The sequence below is a fragment of the Liolophura sinensis genome, chromosome 11 (assembly GCF_032854445.1).
Source record: "Liolophura sinensis isolate JHLJ2023 chromosome 11, CUHK_Ljap_v2, whole genome shotgun sequence".
NCBI classification, from domain to species: Eukaryota; Metazoa; Mollusca; class Polyplacophora; order Chitonida; family Chitonidae; genus Liolophura; species Liolophura sinensis.
In genome coordinates, this window is record NC_088305.1 from 6,196,265 (window position 1) to 6,213,704 (window position 17,440).

A 17,440-nucleotide genomic window follows, 5' to 3' on the forward strand; every position below is an offset into this window, starting at 1 on the left:
GCTACAACGTTGGTATATTGCTTTTCGAGAATGGGTATTTAACATTATCAAAACCTCATATATATTGACCCCTCTTTTCAAGGTATGTCCAGTTAAGACGTATCATTTGGGCAGTCCGGTTTTCTTTAAATCAAATGAAGATAAATATATATATATATCTCACAGCATTTGTTATATACGGGTTGTTTGAATTACCACAAGGTAGCGCTGGAGGCACATATCTTTGGATCTGCACGTTCACATGAACAATCTCAGCCTTACATTAAGAAATCCCCCGCACTGAGTGAGTGAGTGAGTGCTTTGGGTTTAACGTCGTACTCAACAATTTTTCAGCCATATGACGATGAAGGAATCCTTGGAGTGCATCTAATGTGCCTCCTTCATTGCAGGACGGATTTCCACCGCTCTTTTATTTAGTGCTGCTTCAATGAGACACCATACCGAAGGCAAGTAAGCCTTCCCGCCCGAGCCATTCTACTGATACGGGTCAACCAGTCGTTGCACTAGTCCCTTCACGCTGAATGCCAAGCGAGGAAGTTCAACTTCCTTTTTTTTTTTTAAGGCCTCAGGTGTGACTCGACCTATGATTGACCCTGGATCTACCGCCTCTTGAAGGGCCCCCCCCCCCCCCCCGAACTGAGATTTGTTGCATGTCGGATGTAAAATATGCTATGTAAAAGGAGCCACATTAGTATCATCATGTCTATGGTTAGCGTAACTACAAAGGTGTTTAAAAATACTAAATACAAATGCAATGAATTTGTTTTTACATGTCATGAATTTTGCGCATGGATGATGGCGGTCAATTTTATGGGAGAAATCATGTGACACATCAAACAGGCGGAGGGCAAGTGATCTTCAATCAAACTTCATGCAAGACGACACGGAAGAGGGCCTTTTTTATTATCACCAAGAACTCAAGAATAAGGCATTCAGAAATACCAGTAGCTCGCCTGACTGAGCACTGTTCAAGTCATGCGATACAAAGTAGAATGACTGACACTGTCACACACACACAAACATATTACCCTCTAATTATATACATATAGTGCTAAGATCTTGTCATTAAATCAACAAAAAAAAAAAACTTATTATACCGTCACAACTATGCCTGTTTATCGTATGCGTAAGGATTGGCATAGCAGTCACTTTATATTTTATGGAGTTGTAAATCTTTGTGGTGGTAAAAGACACTATGGGGAGTTAGTGCACAACTTTTTTCACATAGGTCTTTGATATGCAAATCACGAACTGAATCTGGCAATCCATGTACTATGGGAGGCAACTGCAACACTGTGAATAGCTGAGCAAGATGTTGAGCTATGAGGTAAAAAGACTTTCTTGGTCTTGATATGCAAATCTCTATCGATGACTGGCTATCTGTGTTGTGTGGGACCGGGCCAAATCTCTATCGATGACTGGCTATCTGTGTTGTGTGGGACCGGGCCAAAAACTTTAAAGCCAAACTGAACACCGTCACTGTCACCGACGTCATCTGATCCCCTTCTCACAATACCCCTCCTTACTTCCTAAAGCAAGCTAAAAATGGAATCAGGACAAAATTGCGAGATTCATGGCCTATAATGATTTATTTATTTATTTATTTGATTGGTGTTTTACGACGTTCTCAAGAATATTCCACTTATAGGACGCCGGCCAGCATTGTGGTGGGAGGAAACCGTACAGAGCCCGGGGGAAACCCACGACCATGCTGGCAGACTGGCCTATAATGAACCTGGAGCCTTGAGATTTTAAGGTGTAATTAATGCAATAATACGAAGCATGCACGAGATCGGACATTAAGCAGATTTCCATCAGCGCCGTTTTTTTTCTTCAGAACTTTCAATGGTAGAAGTGAGCAGCAAAACGACGCTTTTGGGATTTCTGCACAATTCTCTCTCCACAATTTCTACCCGGTTCAGATCCATGCCGATTTGACAACTGTTCTCTTAAAATATGTCTCTCCTTATGTTTGTTCTCTTTTTTTCTTTTAATGTTAACTGCAGCACAAAATTGACTGAACATAGAACAGACAAAAGAAATTAAAAACCGTTTTTAAAATTGAATATGAATGTGATTATTCCAGGAAAAAGCGATAGCATTATATATACAAACAGAATCCAAGTCCACATCTCAGGGCGACAACTGGTGCTACCTCAACATCGAGTTACACATATCCCAGTCATGATCGGCTTTATACAAGGGATTTTCTAACAGGCATGCAGCTGGAATCCAAAGTTTAAATAAGAGTATTTAAAGTTCACAGAGATAAATAATTATTTCAAGTTACAAACAAATCTGAAAGTGAAAACAGCATCTCTTTCTACCCACTGGACTTAAAACTGACTCGGCAATCCAGGTATAAGAATAAATGAAATTGTGACAATTGTGGGTATTTGGTTATACTTGTCAAAGTTAATTTCCAGCTGTACATTACTCAGTTCTTGGGCAAACTGACATATATTTTTTCTCGCACCAAAAGTGTACACATACACATTCCCAGAGCTATTTGTTCCCAGAGTTACTCATTCCCAGAGCTATTTGTTCCCAGAGTTACTCATTCCCAGAGCTACTCACTGTACAATTTTGCAGATAATCTCTTCAGGTACACATCACCAAACAAACTGCACAAGGATCAGAAATGAGAATATTTACCTTTCGCTCTTTTACAGAAAGATGTAAAAACGGACCTCATTAAATACAAGGATTCAAAATACTCAAATTTCAAGTAAAATTGTATGAATAGCCTAATTTTACGTAAATGGGAATGTCTTACAGTGCATCAAATGGCTGAAATCACTGAAAGAGCTACTATCAACCAGTCTCATATGGTAATGCTGATACAGACGAGATGAAATTTGCTGGATTCAACTTAGCATCTCACTGGGAATACAAAGTCATCCTAGACTAAATTCATTGTAATTCCAACGGGAAGGTACTTTCCCGTCATAATGCCATGATTTGTTACGATCGCTTTGTGCAAGTGGGCCCTGGTTAATAACCAATCGTACACATGCTTGTATATTTACACAGAAATTTTAACTACTTACTGATAACGCAAAATCTCCATGGCTTACACCACCCAAAACTGATGTCCAGGATAAACTATAAAGCTATGTTTCAATATGATTTATTTATTTATTTGATTGGTGTTTTACGCTGTACTCAAAAATATTTCACTTATACGATGGCGTCCAGCACTATGTAGGGTGGAAACCGGGCAGAGCCCAGCAGAAACCCATGACCATCTACAGGTTGCTGACAGACCTTTCCGCGTACGGCCGGAGAGGAAGCCAGCATGAGCTGGACTTGAACTCACAGCGACCGCATTGGTGAGAGGCTCCTGGGTCATTATGCTGCGCTAGCGTGCTAACCAACTGAGCCACGGAGGGCCCCCTGTTTCAATATGATGATAACCACATGTTTATGTTTATTTCCTCATCAAATTAAAACGCATGTATTTTCAACGTCAGCAAAAATGATTTTACCTGTGCTCATTTGATTTGAAAAGATACGACACAATCATTACTGTAAATGACATGAAAGGTCACCCCAAAACTGCATTTTTCAATGCAAATAAATTTCATCAAATTTTAGTTTAAGAACTGAAAGAAATTTTTCCCATAATATCATCCTTATTACCAAACAAACACCAAAACACCTTTTTAAGATCAGAAGAAGTTTCAGAAACAGGAAAAAAGGAAGTACTGTATTTAATTTGACGTCATTCACAGTATGTTATCTAAAGGTGTAGTCTAGCTCTTTATCATGACATCCTATGTATGGTTTTATGGTCTTCTTGACTTTTTAAGTCGTCCAGTTTGTCCCACCACTTAAACAAGAACGTCTTCACGATCAGTTTGAACCATGGGGTCAGCAAAATTCCATCTGCGTCTGCTGCTTCTGAAAAAGGTCAAAATATTTCACCTTATTGTTTGACCCGTCCCGATAGCACATTTGGCAGAGCGTCCGCTTCGGGAGCGTTAGATCCGGGTCGAGTCACACCTAAGAACTTAAAACAGGAAGTTATAACTTCCTTGTTTGGGGTTCAGCATGAAAGGGGATAGTGCAACGACTGGTTAACCCGTATCACTATAATGGTTGGAGCAGGATGGCTTGCTTGTCTTCGGTAAGGCGTCTCTGTGAAGCAGGGCACAGCCCAGAGGAAAACCATTGGCCGCAGGTTGCTGTTAAACTTTCTCATGTATGACCCACACAATTATTATGTCAATTGTTTGATTTGTGTTATAATGCTGTTCTCTTCCCCGTAACACTGTTCATGGGGACTTGGTCAAAATAAATGGTTGATGAAACGTGTGAGGCAATTTGCACAGTCTTACATTGGTTAAGACCACTTGTCTTCAACCATTACATTGTGTGCATAGCTGTATATCACATACAAATGAAAATATGTCAATGGTGTGCTAAGACACAAGACATGGTGTTCAGTGTGCTAAGTATGCTAAGACACGAGAAATGGTGTTCAATGTGCTAGATCAATGGTGTTCAATGTGCTACATCAATGGTGTGCTAAGACATGAGACAAGGTGTCCAACGTGCTACATCAATGGTGTGACAAGACACGAGACAAGGTGTCCAACGTGCTACATCAATGGTGTGCTAAGGCACAAGACATGGTGTTCAATGTGCTACATCAATGGTGTGATAAGACACGAGACATGGTGTCCAACATGCTACATCAATGGTGTGCTAAGACATGAGAGATGGTGTCCAACATGCTACATCAATGGTGTGCTGAAGACATAAGACATGGTGCTCAATGTGCTACATCAATGGTGTGCTGAAGACATAAGACATGGTGCTCAATGTGCTACATCAATGGTGTGCTGAAGACATGAGACATGGTGCTCAATGTGCTACATCAATGGTGTGCTAAAACATGAGACATGGTGTTCAATGTGCTACATCAATGGTGTGCTAAAACATGAGACATGGTGTTCAATGTGCTACATCAATGGTGTGCTAAAACATGAGACATGGTGCTCAATGTGCTACATCAATGGTGTGCTGAAGACATGAGACATGGTGCTCAATGTGCTACATCAATGGTGTGCTGAAGACATGAGACATGGTGCTCAATGTGCTACATCAATGGTGTGCTAAAACATGAGACATGGTGTTCAATGTGCTACATCAATGGTGTGCTAAAACATGAGACATAGTGCTCAATGTGCTACATCAATGGTGTGCTGTACTTCACCTACAATCCTGTGCGGAGGACATAAGGCATGATGTCCCACACAGTACTTCACCTATAATCCTGTGCTGAAGACATAAGGCATGATGTCCCACCCAGTACTTCACCTATAATCCTGTGCTGAAGACATAAGGCATGATGTCCCACACAGTACTTCACCTATAATCCTGTGCTGAAAACATAAGGCATGGTGTCCCACCCAGCACTTCACCTATAATCCTGTGCTGAGGACATAAGGCATGATGTCCCACCCAGCACTTCACCTACAATCCTGTGCTGAAGACATAAGGCATGATGTCCCATACAATACTTCACCTATAATCCTGTGCTGAAGGCATAAGGCATGATGTCCCACACAGTACTTCACCTATAATCCTGTGCTGAAGACATAAGGCATGATGTCCCACCCAGTACTTCACCTATAATCCTGTGCTGAAGACATAAGGCATGACGTCCCACACAGTACATCACCTATAATCCTGTGCTGAGGACATAAGGCATGATGTCCCACACAGTACTTTGCCTTTAATCCTGTGCTGAAGACATAAGGCATGACGTCCCACACAGTACTTCACCTATAATCCTGTGCTGAAGACATAAGGCATGATGTCCTACACAGTACTTCACCTACAACCCTGTGCTAAAGACATAAGGCATGATGTGCCACCCAGTACTTCACCTATAATCCTGTGCTGAAGACATAAGGCATGATGTCCCACCCAGCACTTCACCTATAACCCTGTGCTGAGGACATAAGGCATGGTGTCCCACCCAGTACTTCACCTACAATCCTGTGCGGAGGACATAAGGCATGATGTCCCACACAGTACTTCACCTATAATCCTGTGCTGAAGACATAAGGCATGATGTCCCACTCAGTACTTCACCTATAATCCTGTGCTGAAGACATAAGGCATGATGTCCCACTCAGTACTTCACCTAAAATCCTGTGCTGAAGACATAAGGCATGACGTCCCACACAGTACTTCACCTATAATCCTGTGCTGAAGACATAAGGCATGACGTCCCACACAGTACATCACCTATAATCCTGTGCTGAGGACATAAGGCATGATGTCCCACACAGTACTTCACCTTTAATCCTGTGCTGAAGACATAAGGCATGATGTCCCACACAGTACTTCACCTATAATCCTGTGCTGAAGACATAAGGCATGATGTCCCACACAGCACTTCATCTACAACCCTGTGCTGAAGACATAAGGCATGGTGTCCCACCCAGTACTTCACCTATAATCCTGTGCTGAAGACATGGGGCACGACGTCCCACCCAGTGTGTGAACACATACAATGATGTGCTGAAGACATGAGACATGATGTCCCAGAGTTTAGGAAGTACTAGAATTGTTGATGTTAAGATGCTGTAGTGCTGAGTGCTGTAGTGCTGTGGTGTTGAGTACTCTAGTGCTTGGACTTGCAGATGGTCATGGGTTTTCCCCCGAACTCTACCCAGTGTCCACTCTGTCCAGTCTCCCACCAAGATGTTCACCTCTGTTGTATACGTGAAATTTTCTTGAGCACGTCGTACAACACCAATCAAATTACCAAATAAATAAATCTTTCCCAAAGCAACAGTTGCCATGTTTCCAGTAACAATCATACACTCACCAACAAATTTCTTGAGTCCCTCCTTGCTGACGTATCTGTAACTGCTCACTTCATTGAGGTTTGGCACCACATCCACATCTCGCTGTATGAACAGGATGTAGTCTATCTCATGTTCCCCCCACCTGCCATCGTTTGGTACGTTGGAAGACTTATACTGAATTCTGGTCAGGTAGTGGAACTCGTCCAGTGGCACCTGCCAACAAGAAGCAAGCTAGACCTGGGAATTTGCACTCCTAGATCCATATGCATAAATAACTCAGAGGCTGGTTCTTGAACATGATCTTGAAAGCCATAAAGAGTGTGTGAATGTTTAGGGTTTAACGTCATACTTAACAATTTTTCAATCATATGACAACGAAAAAATCCTTAGAATGCATGAAATGTGCCTCCTTGTTGCAGGACGGATGCTCTATGCTGGTACATGTATATGTAGTCTCTTTTCATGCGTTTAAGAATTTTGCGTAAATTTCGCTTATAAACCTGCTGTTACCTGTTCTGGCTCAATACCCAGCTCATGTTTGAGCTTCCGCTGAGCTGCTCTCCTCACACCGATGGCGTCTGTCTCGTCCAACTCGGAGGTGTAATTCAGCGGGTGACTACAACACGTGTTTGTGAAGTGGTCTACAACAACACCACATTTCATTAACACAAGAGCTTTATGCTTTATGGATACATGAACACCCCCCCCCCACCCCACCTTAAGTAAAGGCCTTTTCCCATTCAGAAATGATTTGACAGTTATCTGTGTTGACATCAGAACGGGAGCTACTTATTTTTCGCACTGACTGCTGGGGTTTTAGGAAAACCGTACATTCATGCCATGTATACACCTAAATAAGGAAGCTGAGAAGTCTGTACTTTTGTATGTCAGGAAACATCACGAAATGCACATCAGGGAATATAAACCAATCATTTTTTAAGGACTGCCTGACAATAAGAGCGTTCTGTCATTCTATAAGCCACAAACATAAATTTGAAACAAATTTCGTTTTTAGAAATTGCTGCAATAATATTTAGGGATCACTAGATATGGGTTCAACCATAAGCAACCATTCAACTCCACATCTGTCCTGACTGTGAAAGTCAAGTGATCACATGCCTCAAAATTTCTTCATACCTAACATCAACGTAAGTGTATGATCTACTACTCATCACAAAATAGACCACTTATAGGTCAATATATGAAAACTTTAGATTTATTCACCTACTGCTCGTTTAAAATGGCAAGACACAAGAAAGAAAACTGCGTGCCAGATATTGTTTAAAATGGCAAGACACAAGAAAGAAAACTGCGTGCCAGATATTTTCTCACAAACAAGCCTGTCAACATCATTCTGTTTTTCTGTATATAACATGTATCTCACTATGTTCAGTTTCGTTTTTTTGACAATCGTGCAAGATTGATTTCCTCCTACATGTATTTTAAATATTTTTTTACATAATAGAACAGCTTGGATATACATGTACCTGAAGTATAATTTGACCCTTTTCAATCTCATGTATACTGCAACTTTTATGTATATTATTTGCATGTATAATTATGAACATCCAAACATACACACAAGGACTTATGTGATAAACCTGAACATGTAGCACTGTCTCCAGATATGCTACTTCATTAATTAAAAGTCCATTACCTAGATGTATGCAACTTCCCTATAGCTAGTCTCCAGGGCACATTACACCTTTTACGTCATCTGTACAAGCTCACCCCATCTGGTGGAGAAACACGCCAACCTCTTGGGTGGAAATTGTGAACTGAATCACTGGAAATCTAATGTAAATGGCTCCTACAAAAACTGGCTACATGTTGAAAATGAAAGTCCGTATTTAAAAACTATGATTTCACTAATAATTGTTGCAATGCGGTTAAGAACCCATTGACTGTTTTTATATTTCCATGCAACTCTAAAACAGTTACTATCAAACACACTCTTGTCCTTTTGCAGAACTGTCATAATTTTTCAGCACAACAGTATGTGGAACATTTTCCCACCATGCATTAGCCATTTCTCAAATGCTTGCTGTGCAATAGAGAGAAAACAATATGTGGCTGCAGAGATACATCACAATATAATGTGTCGAAGAAAAGTGTAATAGGGAAGTTGCATACTTCTGGATAATGGACTTTTCATAGGGCCAATAATTAACATGGCAACGTCTGCAACAGATACATGTAGGCTGTCCGAGGCTATGTAATGGAAACCGACTGATAAATCAGCTGTGACAATGTGGTAACATGAAGGAGCTGGGGGTGGGGGTGGTGTGGAGATGGTTGCTTGTTTGGCTCTGTATAGGGTAGTAATAAAATTCTAAGACAAATTCACCTGGAAATGTGATTTTCTCATTTGCTCTCTGCTGTAAGAGTAACTCCCCCTTAGTGTTGAATAAAAAAACACTAAACGCTCGATGTAGCATTCCTGAAACAAAAGAATGCCACGAAATAAATCTCTGATACATCTCTGAAACATACTTGTACATGAAAATTACAAGATACAGATACATGAACGATAGTTACTGTGGATACTGTTCCCATGACACATGTATAGTCACATGCCTTTTCTCACTCTACAGCTGTTTCCACATGAAAAATTCACACAGGACTAAGAGAAGCCTTTTGACTGAAATTTATTCTTACACAAAAATGGAATTGCTCTTTTCCATAACCAGCAGATGAAAAAAAATTCACACTGAAAATTCATTCAGTGTACTTTAACAATTTTTCAGTCAAACGGCGATGAAGGAATCCTTAGAGTGTAATGTGCCTCCTTGTTGCAGGACAGATTTCCACTGCTCATTTATCTAGTGCTGCTTCACTGAGACGGCTTACCGGTAAAAATCATTCAGAATAATAGCATTACTTTTGTAAAAAAAAAAACTAAATGGTATAGAATTTTTATTTTACTAGTACTTTTATCTGTGCATTCATACATTTTTTTTTTTGTGGGTCATATGGATTTCGTGTTACACTAACATTTCCTCCTATTTTAGAAATTTATACAACAATATATACTGATTTACTTATCTGATTGTTGTTGAACACCGTACAAGAATATCTCAGTAATATATGACAGCAGTCAGGCTTGTCTGTGTAGAAAACTCCAGTGGCCAGAGTAAACACCTGACAAATCCACTGACTTAAAGCTGCAGCCAAATCCAGGCCTTGGTGAGACTGAAACTTCAGTTCAATTTGCCAGCAAAGGTGTTATAATATTCATTTGGCATGCATGACAGGTAAACAGTAGAACTAGAATGAAACCACCAGTCTTACCCTTATTGATATTTTCCAGCAGGTGACAGACTTTTTTGGAGGCAGATCCAATGTTTTTGTCATTCTCATCCACAAGTATACATTCCTCTTTCATCAACTCTATCTGTGTCTGATCCAAGCCTTTGAACAGCTGCTCGTCTGATGACATCTTAACGGGGGATTTGTAGTCACTGTTAAAGGAGAAGGAAACATAAAAATGATGCCAAAATCAAATCAAAGAGCGTCAAAGCTTATTTGCAAATATGCTCTGTAATATTTTGGGGGATTTTTTTTGGAAGAGAAAGGGTATTTGAAAATATTTTGTATTTGGACCAACTTTTGGTATTTATCATTGTTGTATAATAATGTTCTAAATAAGGATGTGATGGTTGTCTAATAAATTTATTTGAATGTAAATTTGTTGTTTATATCAAAACATATGCATTTAACCTAAATTATGATAATATTTATGAACATATTAAGAATATAACTATGATCCAAATTGCGGTTTGATACATTTGTTAGCTGAAAAGAACAAATTCTGGTGCAAAATATTTATTAAACCTGTGTTACATCCTCATTTATGACATTATTAAACAAAGACTATAAATACTAAAAGGTGGTCACAAATACCCACCATTAAAAAAATTATTTTCAAGTGTCTTTTTCTCCTTAAGAAAAAATCAGAAAAAATGTTGAAGACCACTTTTGGGAATAGCTTTTCGCACTCTTTCATCTGAACTTTATGTCATTTTTATGTTTCTCCACCTTAAAAAATCAGTAACAGTACATATATTATATCAGACTTATATTTTTGTCATTTCTTACCAGAGTTTATTATTGATGCCTGTAGATTTGATCTGCGAGAATCAACCAGAACATAATCCAAATCTAACATGTCTAGTACCATTGAACAGTTGCACAAAGGTTTTGATGTCCACAGAGTTCGACATATTTAGGGGATTATACATGTATATATGTGCTTTATGGTGAAAAAAAAAATCTATCCGAGGAGACTCCCCCAGATTTTGCAAATAAATCCTCATATATCTTTAAATATCAATCATATTTCTATGTTTTTAGCAAATAATATCCCCCCAACCTCCTGGGCTAAATTGGTTCATTATTGGTCAACAACCTAACTTAGATAATTTTAGTATTCAAGAACGCAAACATGAGGGTATTGGCTATTTACCTGTGCAAACACAAATTATTCATTCGGACATGGAGGTGAAAACACTGCCTGAATAACGAGTGGGTCAATACAAAATTCTGCTTCACAGTGACATATGTTCAAAGCTATTTTTTGTTGCTGTTCACAATATACATTACATTTGCTCAGCTGTGCTACATCCACTACTACGGATAGACTGATGGACAGGGTGTTACAGATCAAAAACCAGCGGAATTGGGTAGTAAACTTAACTGTTTAACACAGATGTATGTATGTATATATATATGTATACTCTGGGTTTTTGGTTGTACTTAACAATTTTTCAGTCATATCTGATGAGAAAGAGTCATTAAGAGTGTGTATATATGCTGGGTCTTCCTGTGGCAAGGTGAGTCCATGTCATCAAAGTGCTGCCTCCACTGAAGCATCATGCTGAAGACACCAGACTTAACACTCCACCCAGTCACATTATACTCACACTGGCCCAACCAGTCCTGTTCCCTTGCGCTAATCTCTCAGTATCATGCTCAACGTCTTAATCTGGTAAGACCCGACTAAAGTTTGATCAGGGGTCTCCAGTCTTCGAGACTGGCCATTATTTATTTACTTGATAGGAATTTTACACAGTACTTAAGAATATTTCGCTTATATTTTATGGTGGGAGGAAAAACCAGGCAGGGCCCACAGAATCCGAAGTTGTCATTAACATATAAACATAAACCTAAGGTAAATAACGTACAGTTTTGCATGTGAGTTACTGTCATATACTTCGCATGATCTGAGTTCGTGGCAAGATGACAGAAGAGAGTGATTAGCCCAGACAGTTTTGCCCCGACGAGATTTACCTGTCGCCAGTGACAAACAAAATTAATGATTTGCCTTTTGCCAGAAAAAACCACATGATCGATGGGTAGACACATAGAAATTTCGAGTCCTGTGATTGTAAGTGGTTTGTATCCACACAGATAAAACCAACCTGTATGACTAAAATTTCAATGACGTATCAAGAATTATGTAAATTAAGCATTCATGTTTATGAAATGAGGGCGGAAGTTGACATACTTTCAAATTTCGCCAGAATGAACAAAAAATTCTTAGTTGCTGTGGCGCAAATGCACATTTAAATCGCAGTATGGCATCTTTATCTTGTCTGCTAGTAGAATTAGTTTGCAAGTATTGATTCGCAGTATGCTACATTTTACTAAAGCTTTGTATGCTGAGAACCATGTGATTTAAAAAGATATTTGATGTGACACTCCACCTGCATTAAGGTACTGTGTAGTCACGCTTAATTTCCAAAGAATTTTCTCCCAAATTCCCATTTATCACAAAATGACAACAATAAAGCAATCAACTTGTTGCGAAGAGCATGAACTAAAATCAGAAAGATTGAAACTTAGAAAAACATGATCTGTTGGAGGTAGGAGCATAGACTAACTGCTCAGTGAAGCGTGAGCTTGTTTATCACATTCTCAAACTGTCAGTATAATCCCCTGACCACACCTGATGCTCACTGCGGTGTACAGTCAGTAAGAACCTCAATCAACACTATGAAATCTGGAATACACTTTCAAAGTCCCAAGGCAAAACTTTAGGTCATTTACCCTAATGTAATACATGAATGATAAATCATAATATACAATATGGCAAAGCAATTTGTATTCAACTGTTGGTATATGGTCATGCATTACTATCAATATCTATATGATAGAATACATAACACAGTTTTAATATCTTTCCAACAACAACATTCCAGGGTGGCAATATTTCGTGTACAAATCCAAAGGGTCTTATACTTGTGAAATACAAATGCGTTAAAGTTATCGTTTCACTATCGGAAACTTACAGGTAATAATCGTTTACCTTTAGTCCCATACAATGTATGACACTTTGTCAAATCACAACCATAAAACAGTTCAACATCTACAACACACATTTTTAGCAGACGACAACAAACAATAATTTCTCCTTTTCCACGCAAAAACTCCGCCATACCTTTTCAAAGAAATTTTCCGGCAGAATGATAGAACAAGTGCGTTCCTGAGCGTTTGGGAGGTTGTTATCAGACTGGATGTTCTACTGAGCAGACGATTGGCAGCAAAAATGATCTCATTCATGTTTCAGACATCACGCCATGTGTCGCACTCGACTTCCGGCTGTCACTCCTCACACATGCGCGAAGCTGAACGTACGGCCACCTGCAATGGCGACGTCCTGTCACAGGATGGTGTAAGGGTTTGGGTTGTGTTTACCTTTACCAGCTGTTTGCTTTTTTACACCGGGCCTTGCACAATCACTTGAAAGGTCCGTCAGCTGAAAATAACACAGGCTTAATTAAGTCCTTGTGTGGAGGTGGTTTGTTATTTATGTATACACCCACCGTCTGTCAGTGTCATGTACAGCTGTGAAACAACAACAACGTCCAGCTGAGTGAGGTGAAGAATCGCTCAGTGAAAGTTTTGACCGCACGTGACAAGCTTGTATTATCTGTTGACTGAACATGTGAGTTTGATATCTGTGAATCTGTTGCTGTGACACGACTTATGTGTTTTGGAATTGTGAATAACTTGGTAATGATTGTTTTATGTTGGAGATCTAATTTGTGCAGCTGGCTTCCTCTCCGTGGGAAGGTCCCTCAGCAACCTGCGGATGGTCGTTGGTTTCCTCGGGCTGTGCCTGGTTTCCGCCCACCATAAGGCTGGCCGCCGTCATATGAGTGAAATATTCTTGAGGACGGCGTAAAACACCAATCAAATAAATAAATAAATAATTTGTGCAGTTTAATTTCAACTTTTATTTACCTGTTGAATTCATCATTGACACTGTAAATGGTTGATTGAAGCTTCTATGTGGCTGCTTGTCCAGGTAGGCATAAATTGTGGCCATTGGAGCAACATGTAAAAATGTTAAGTGTAATTTTCAAACCTTCCATGTTGACACAGGACAAACTTATAAGTATTACTTGTTGCTGCTGTTGTAAATTCCGTGTATCTCCATGCCATTGTTGAATTCAAAATGCAAGCAAAAAGAACTGTGACAAAATTATTTTGGGTCATGGAGTGTAAATAGTGACTTCCAATCAACCGATTGGAGGTGTAGTTAGCTCCGGAAGTGTCAGTGAATCTGCTCTTATGCTTACTAGATATAATTCAGACAGCCACGTGAATTTGTTGTTGTCCTGGCAATGTCCATTGCTGAGTGGTTTACCTGTGTCAGGTATGGTGTGTTCAGTGGTTGTCTCTGTCACCTTCTTAAGGTACATGTTAGCTGCTATGACAATAGTTGGTGAACGTCCATGCTGTTTGGTGCCTTTGTAGTTGTTTGACATTTCCAGTTCGGACTCCATTCATTTAAGGCTCGTGTAGCTTTGTTACAACTGTACTGAATCCCATTTACATATTATTAGAAGCAGTTGAAGTGTCAAGAACTGTGCAGCAGCCTTAATGGGGTGTTCATGTATTCTGAATTTTTGGAATACATACATGCTAGTGTGATCCAGATATTCTGTTGATGGGTGTTGCCCCCCACCCCCCCTCCCCCCGCTTCCCCTACCCCTCAATAAGAAATGAAAAATCGTATTACAATACAGAATAATAAACGCCAATTACATGTATACTATGTATAGCTAGATTAGTCCGAGATTGCTCTGACATTAGTTTTGGCAAAATTTTGTTCCCCACACCAACATCAGAGCATGCTTCATTTAAAATCTAATGCAGTTGCCGTGACAGTGTATCATGGTGTTAGAAACAAAAATTATCTATTAAATGCCTCTCCACGGCCTTAAATTTACAAACAGTTATGTTCTTTATCTTTTCTTCTGTAGATTTATTGTAAGCGCAACGTCAATTTGATATTTCCTAGGTTGCATGGGTCCGAGATACCTTGGTGATGCTTAAAGCGAACGGCTGTACTGACAACCTGAACATATTTGATAACGGCAGGTAACTGGGTCAGGTTTTTAATGAAGCGCCCTAAGACATTGGTTTGGGGCCATTCCTGGCCGAACAAAAGTTTGCCAAACTTAACATTAGTGCAGTCTTGGACTGTAGCTAGGTTGTTAATAAAAACGTAAAAATAAGTCTTTGTTTCCTTATTATGGAACATTTCGGTAGGACTTTGAATAGTGGTTAGAGGCACTTGTTTTTCAATTGCTGTTACATATGAGGTGCGGTTTCAAGCCCGGTCTTTGACAGTAAATTTGTAGGTTCTACTACTCTCACTCATTGTGTGACTGTGGTGACAATGAGCAACCTAAGATGCTTGTGTGTTAGCTTATTTTCCACCCCATGAATACGGTGTGCAGTCACAGTGATTACATTGATCTGTACGTCACATGTGAGAAAGTCTGTCAGTTACTCATAAAATGTTATTATATGTTATCACTGTAAATGAACACTTGTGTCTAACTTTGCAGTTGAATGAAGTCCAATAGTCTAGAGACAGTATTGGTGGCATACACTGGGCACTCCAAAATCTTATTCTGCATGTACAAGTGAAAAATTCCTGAGTATGGCATATAGATAAAATAAATAATTTATATGGGACATTTCCTCTTGCAGATTTATTTACTACACCGCTCCTCCATAACTAAGTCAATCCGCATTAAAAAATGGAAGGGGCTTCAACAGATGGTCTTCCTGCGCAAGAATCTCCATCCAGAGTGTCTAACACCATATCAACAGGCCGCAGGCTACCCCGAAAGTCTGCCCCCAAATATTCCTCATGTCTCCTGTACAGCACCAAAGAGGCTAAGGAAATACTGGATGGACTGACAATAGCCTGCTGTAACCCTAGTTACGAGGGAGAGGGTTTGACTATCGCACCAAAAGAAATGGTTCAGATAACAGTATCAGGAAACGGTGAGATTTCAGGTCCTTTGATTAGATATGTACATGTACTCTATGCTATGCGTATATTAACATTAATGTATGCACTTTAAAGAGCTATTTCATTTTGAAGGCCTGTCTGTCTTAAAGCAAGGTTAAATGATATGAATCGAGATGGCCTACATTGTCTTACCAAATTTTTGAAAAATGGCATTTATTAAAACCACTGTTGGTAGTTTTGGAGTATGATTTGGAAACAAAAGTTTTCTGTAGATTCCAATTTTGCCTGGCGTGACGTCATGCATCGCACCAATGACGATGTACTTTCAAATGCACGTGATATCATTCCAGCATAACTGCCTTAATTGACGTCAGTTTGTCGTCACATAAGGAGTACTATCACGTTAGAATTGAAAAAATTTATGGAAACTGACGAAGATTTTGTTTTTGAGGACTTTTCATTTTATAGGGGTTAAATTGAGTTGTTCACCTTAACACTTTTTGAAATGTAGCGTTCGCTCTGTTGCATAGGGTATCCTTTATGTCATTTTAATGTTTTCTCCTGGTTTCTCTCGGGACTGAAGTAGCATTTTGAGACTGATATTTGTGCACAGCTTTTTTACATTTTTATTTTTTCCCTGTCAAAGTTTCATTAACTGTAATTTTCATACACACTTCCTAACTCCGCCTACCTTACATGTCGTAGTGAGGTGGATGGTGGTGGTGGTGTTTGTGTGTGGGGAAGGAGGGGAGAAATGAACCCACTTCAAAGTAGTAATCCAATTCTGCCGCATTTGGAGAAAATATGGACAAAGATCAAATTGCTTCTTGAGACAACTGTGAAAGATATTCTTAGGCCAGTATTATAAGAAATAGCTAAAAGTGGTGTAAACTGTTCTGTCAGTCATATATGTTTACACTACGCAAGGACTTGCCTGTGATGGTGTAAGCCTGTGGTGTCACTGTGTAGGATGGCGTAAGCCTGTGGTGTCACTGTGTAGGATGTAAGCTTGTGGTGTCACTGTGTGTGTGGTTTAAGCCTGTGGTGTCACTGTATGATGGTGTGAACCTGTGGTGTCACTGTGTATGATGATGTAAGCCTGTGGTGTCACTGTGTAGGATGTAAGCTTGTGGTGTCACTGTATGTGGTTTAAGCCTGTGGTGTCACTGTATGATGGTGTGAACCTGTGGTGTCACTGTGTATGATGGTGTAAGCCTGTGGTGTCACTGTGTATGATGGTGTAAGCTTGTGGTGTCACTGTGTATGATGATGTAAGCCTGTGGTGTCACTGTGTATGATGGTGTAAGCCTGTGGTGTCACTGTGTATGATGATGTAAGC

The 17,440-nt window shown here is 39.7% G+C and overlaps 2 protein-coding genes across 2 annotated transcripts in view; one reads left to right on the forward strand and one right to left on the reverse strand.

Annotated features, from left to right (window-relative positions):
* Nucleotides 1–3,310: 3,310 nt before the first annotated feature.
* LOC135477690 (isopentenyl-diphosphate Delta-isomerase 1-like) lies at nucleotides 3,311–13,404 on the reverse strand. The gene is made up of 6 exons (XM_064757878.1): nucleotides 13,267–13,404; nucleotides 10,119–10,288; nucleotides 9,175–9,267; nucleotides 7,338–7,468; nucleotides 6,848–7,040; nucleotides 3,311–3,903 (listed from the first exon to the last, which is right to left on the reverse strand). The coding sequence occupies exons 1-6, from the start codon at nucleotides 13,386–13,388 to the stop codon at nucleotides 3,767–3,769; spliced, it is 846 nt and encodes a 281-aa protein (XP_064613948.1). The 5' UTR covers nucleotides 13,389–13,404; the 3' UTR covers nucleotides 3,311–3,766.
* A 92-nt stretch (nucleotides 13,405–13,496) lies between these two features.
* Nucleotides 13,497–17,440, forward strand: part of LOC135477796 (uncharacterized) — a 29,400-nt gene continuing 25,456 nt past the window's right edge. The window contains exons 1-2 of the mRNA XM_064758000.1: nucleotides 13,497–13,773; nucleotides 15,834–16,133. Coding sequence (XP_064614070.1) covers nucleotides 15,884–16,133 — 250 coding nt within the window. The 5' untranslated portion in view covers nucleotides 13,497–13,773; nucleotides 15,834–15,883. The remainder of the gene's footprint in view (nucleotides 13,774–15,833; nucleotides 16,134–17,440) is intronic.

Coding starts and splice junctions, on each gene's coding strand:
- LOC135477690 (XM_064757878.1), bottom strand. CDS start 13,388: ATGAATGAGATCATTTTTGCTGCCAATCGTCTGCTCAGTAGAACATCC. Junction 9,268..10,118: donor GCTGGAAAATATCAATAAGG/GTAAGACTGGTG, acceptor CTTTTGTTTCAG/GAATGCTACATCGAGCGTTT. Junction 3,904..6,847: donor GGGACTCAAGAAATTTGTTG/GTGAGTGTATGA, acceptor GACCTTTTTCAG/AAGCAGCAGACGCAGATGGA.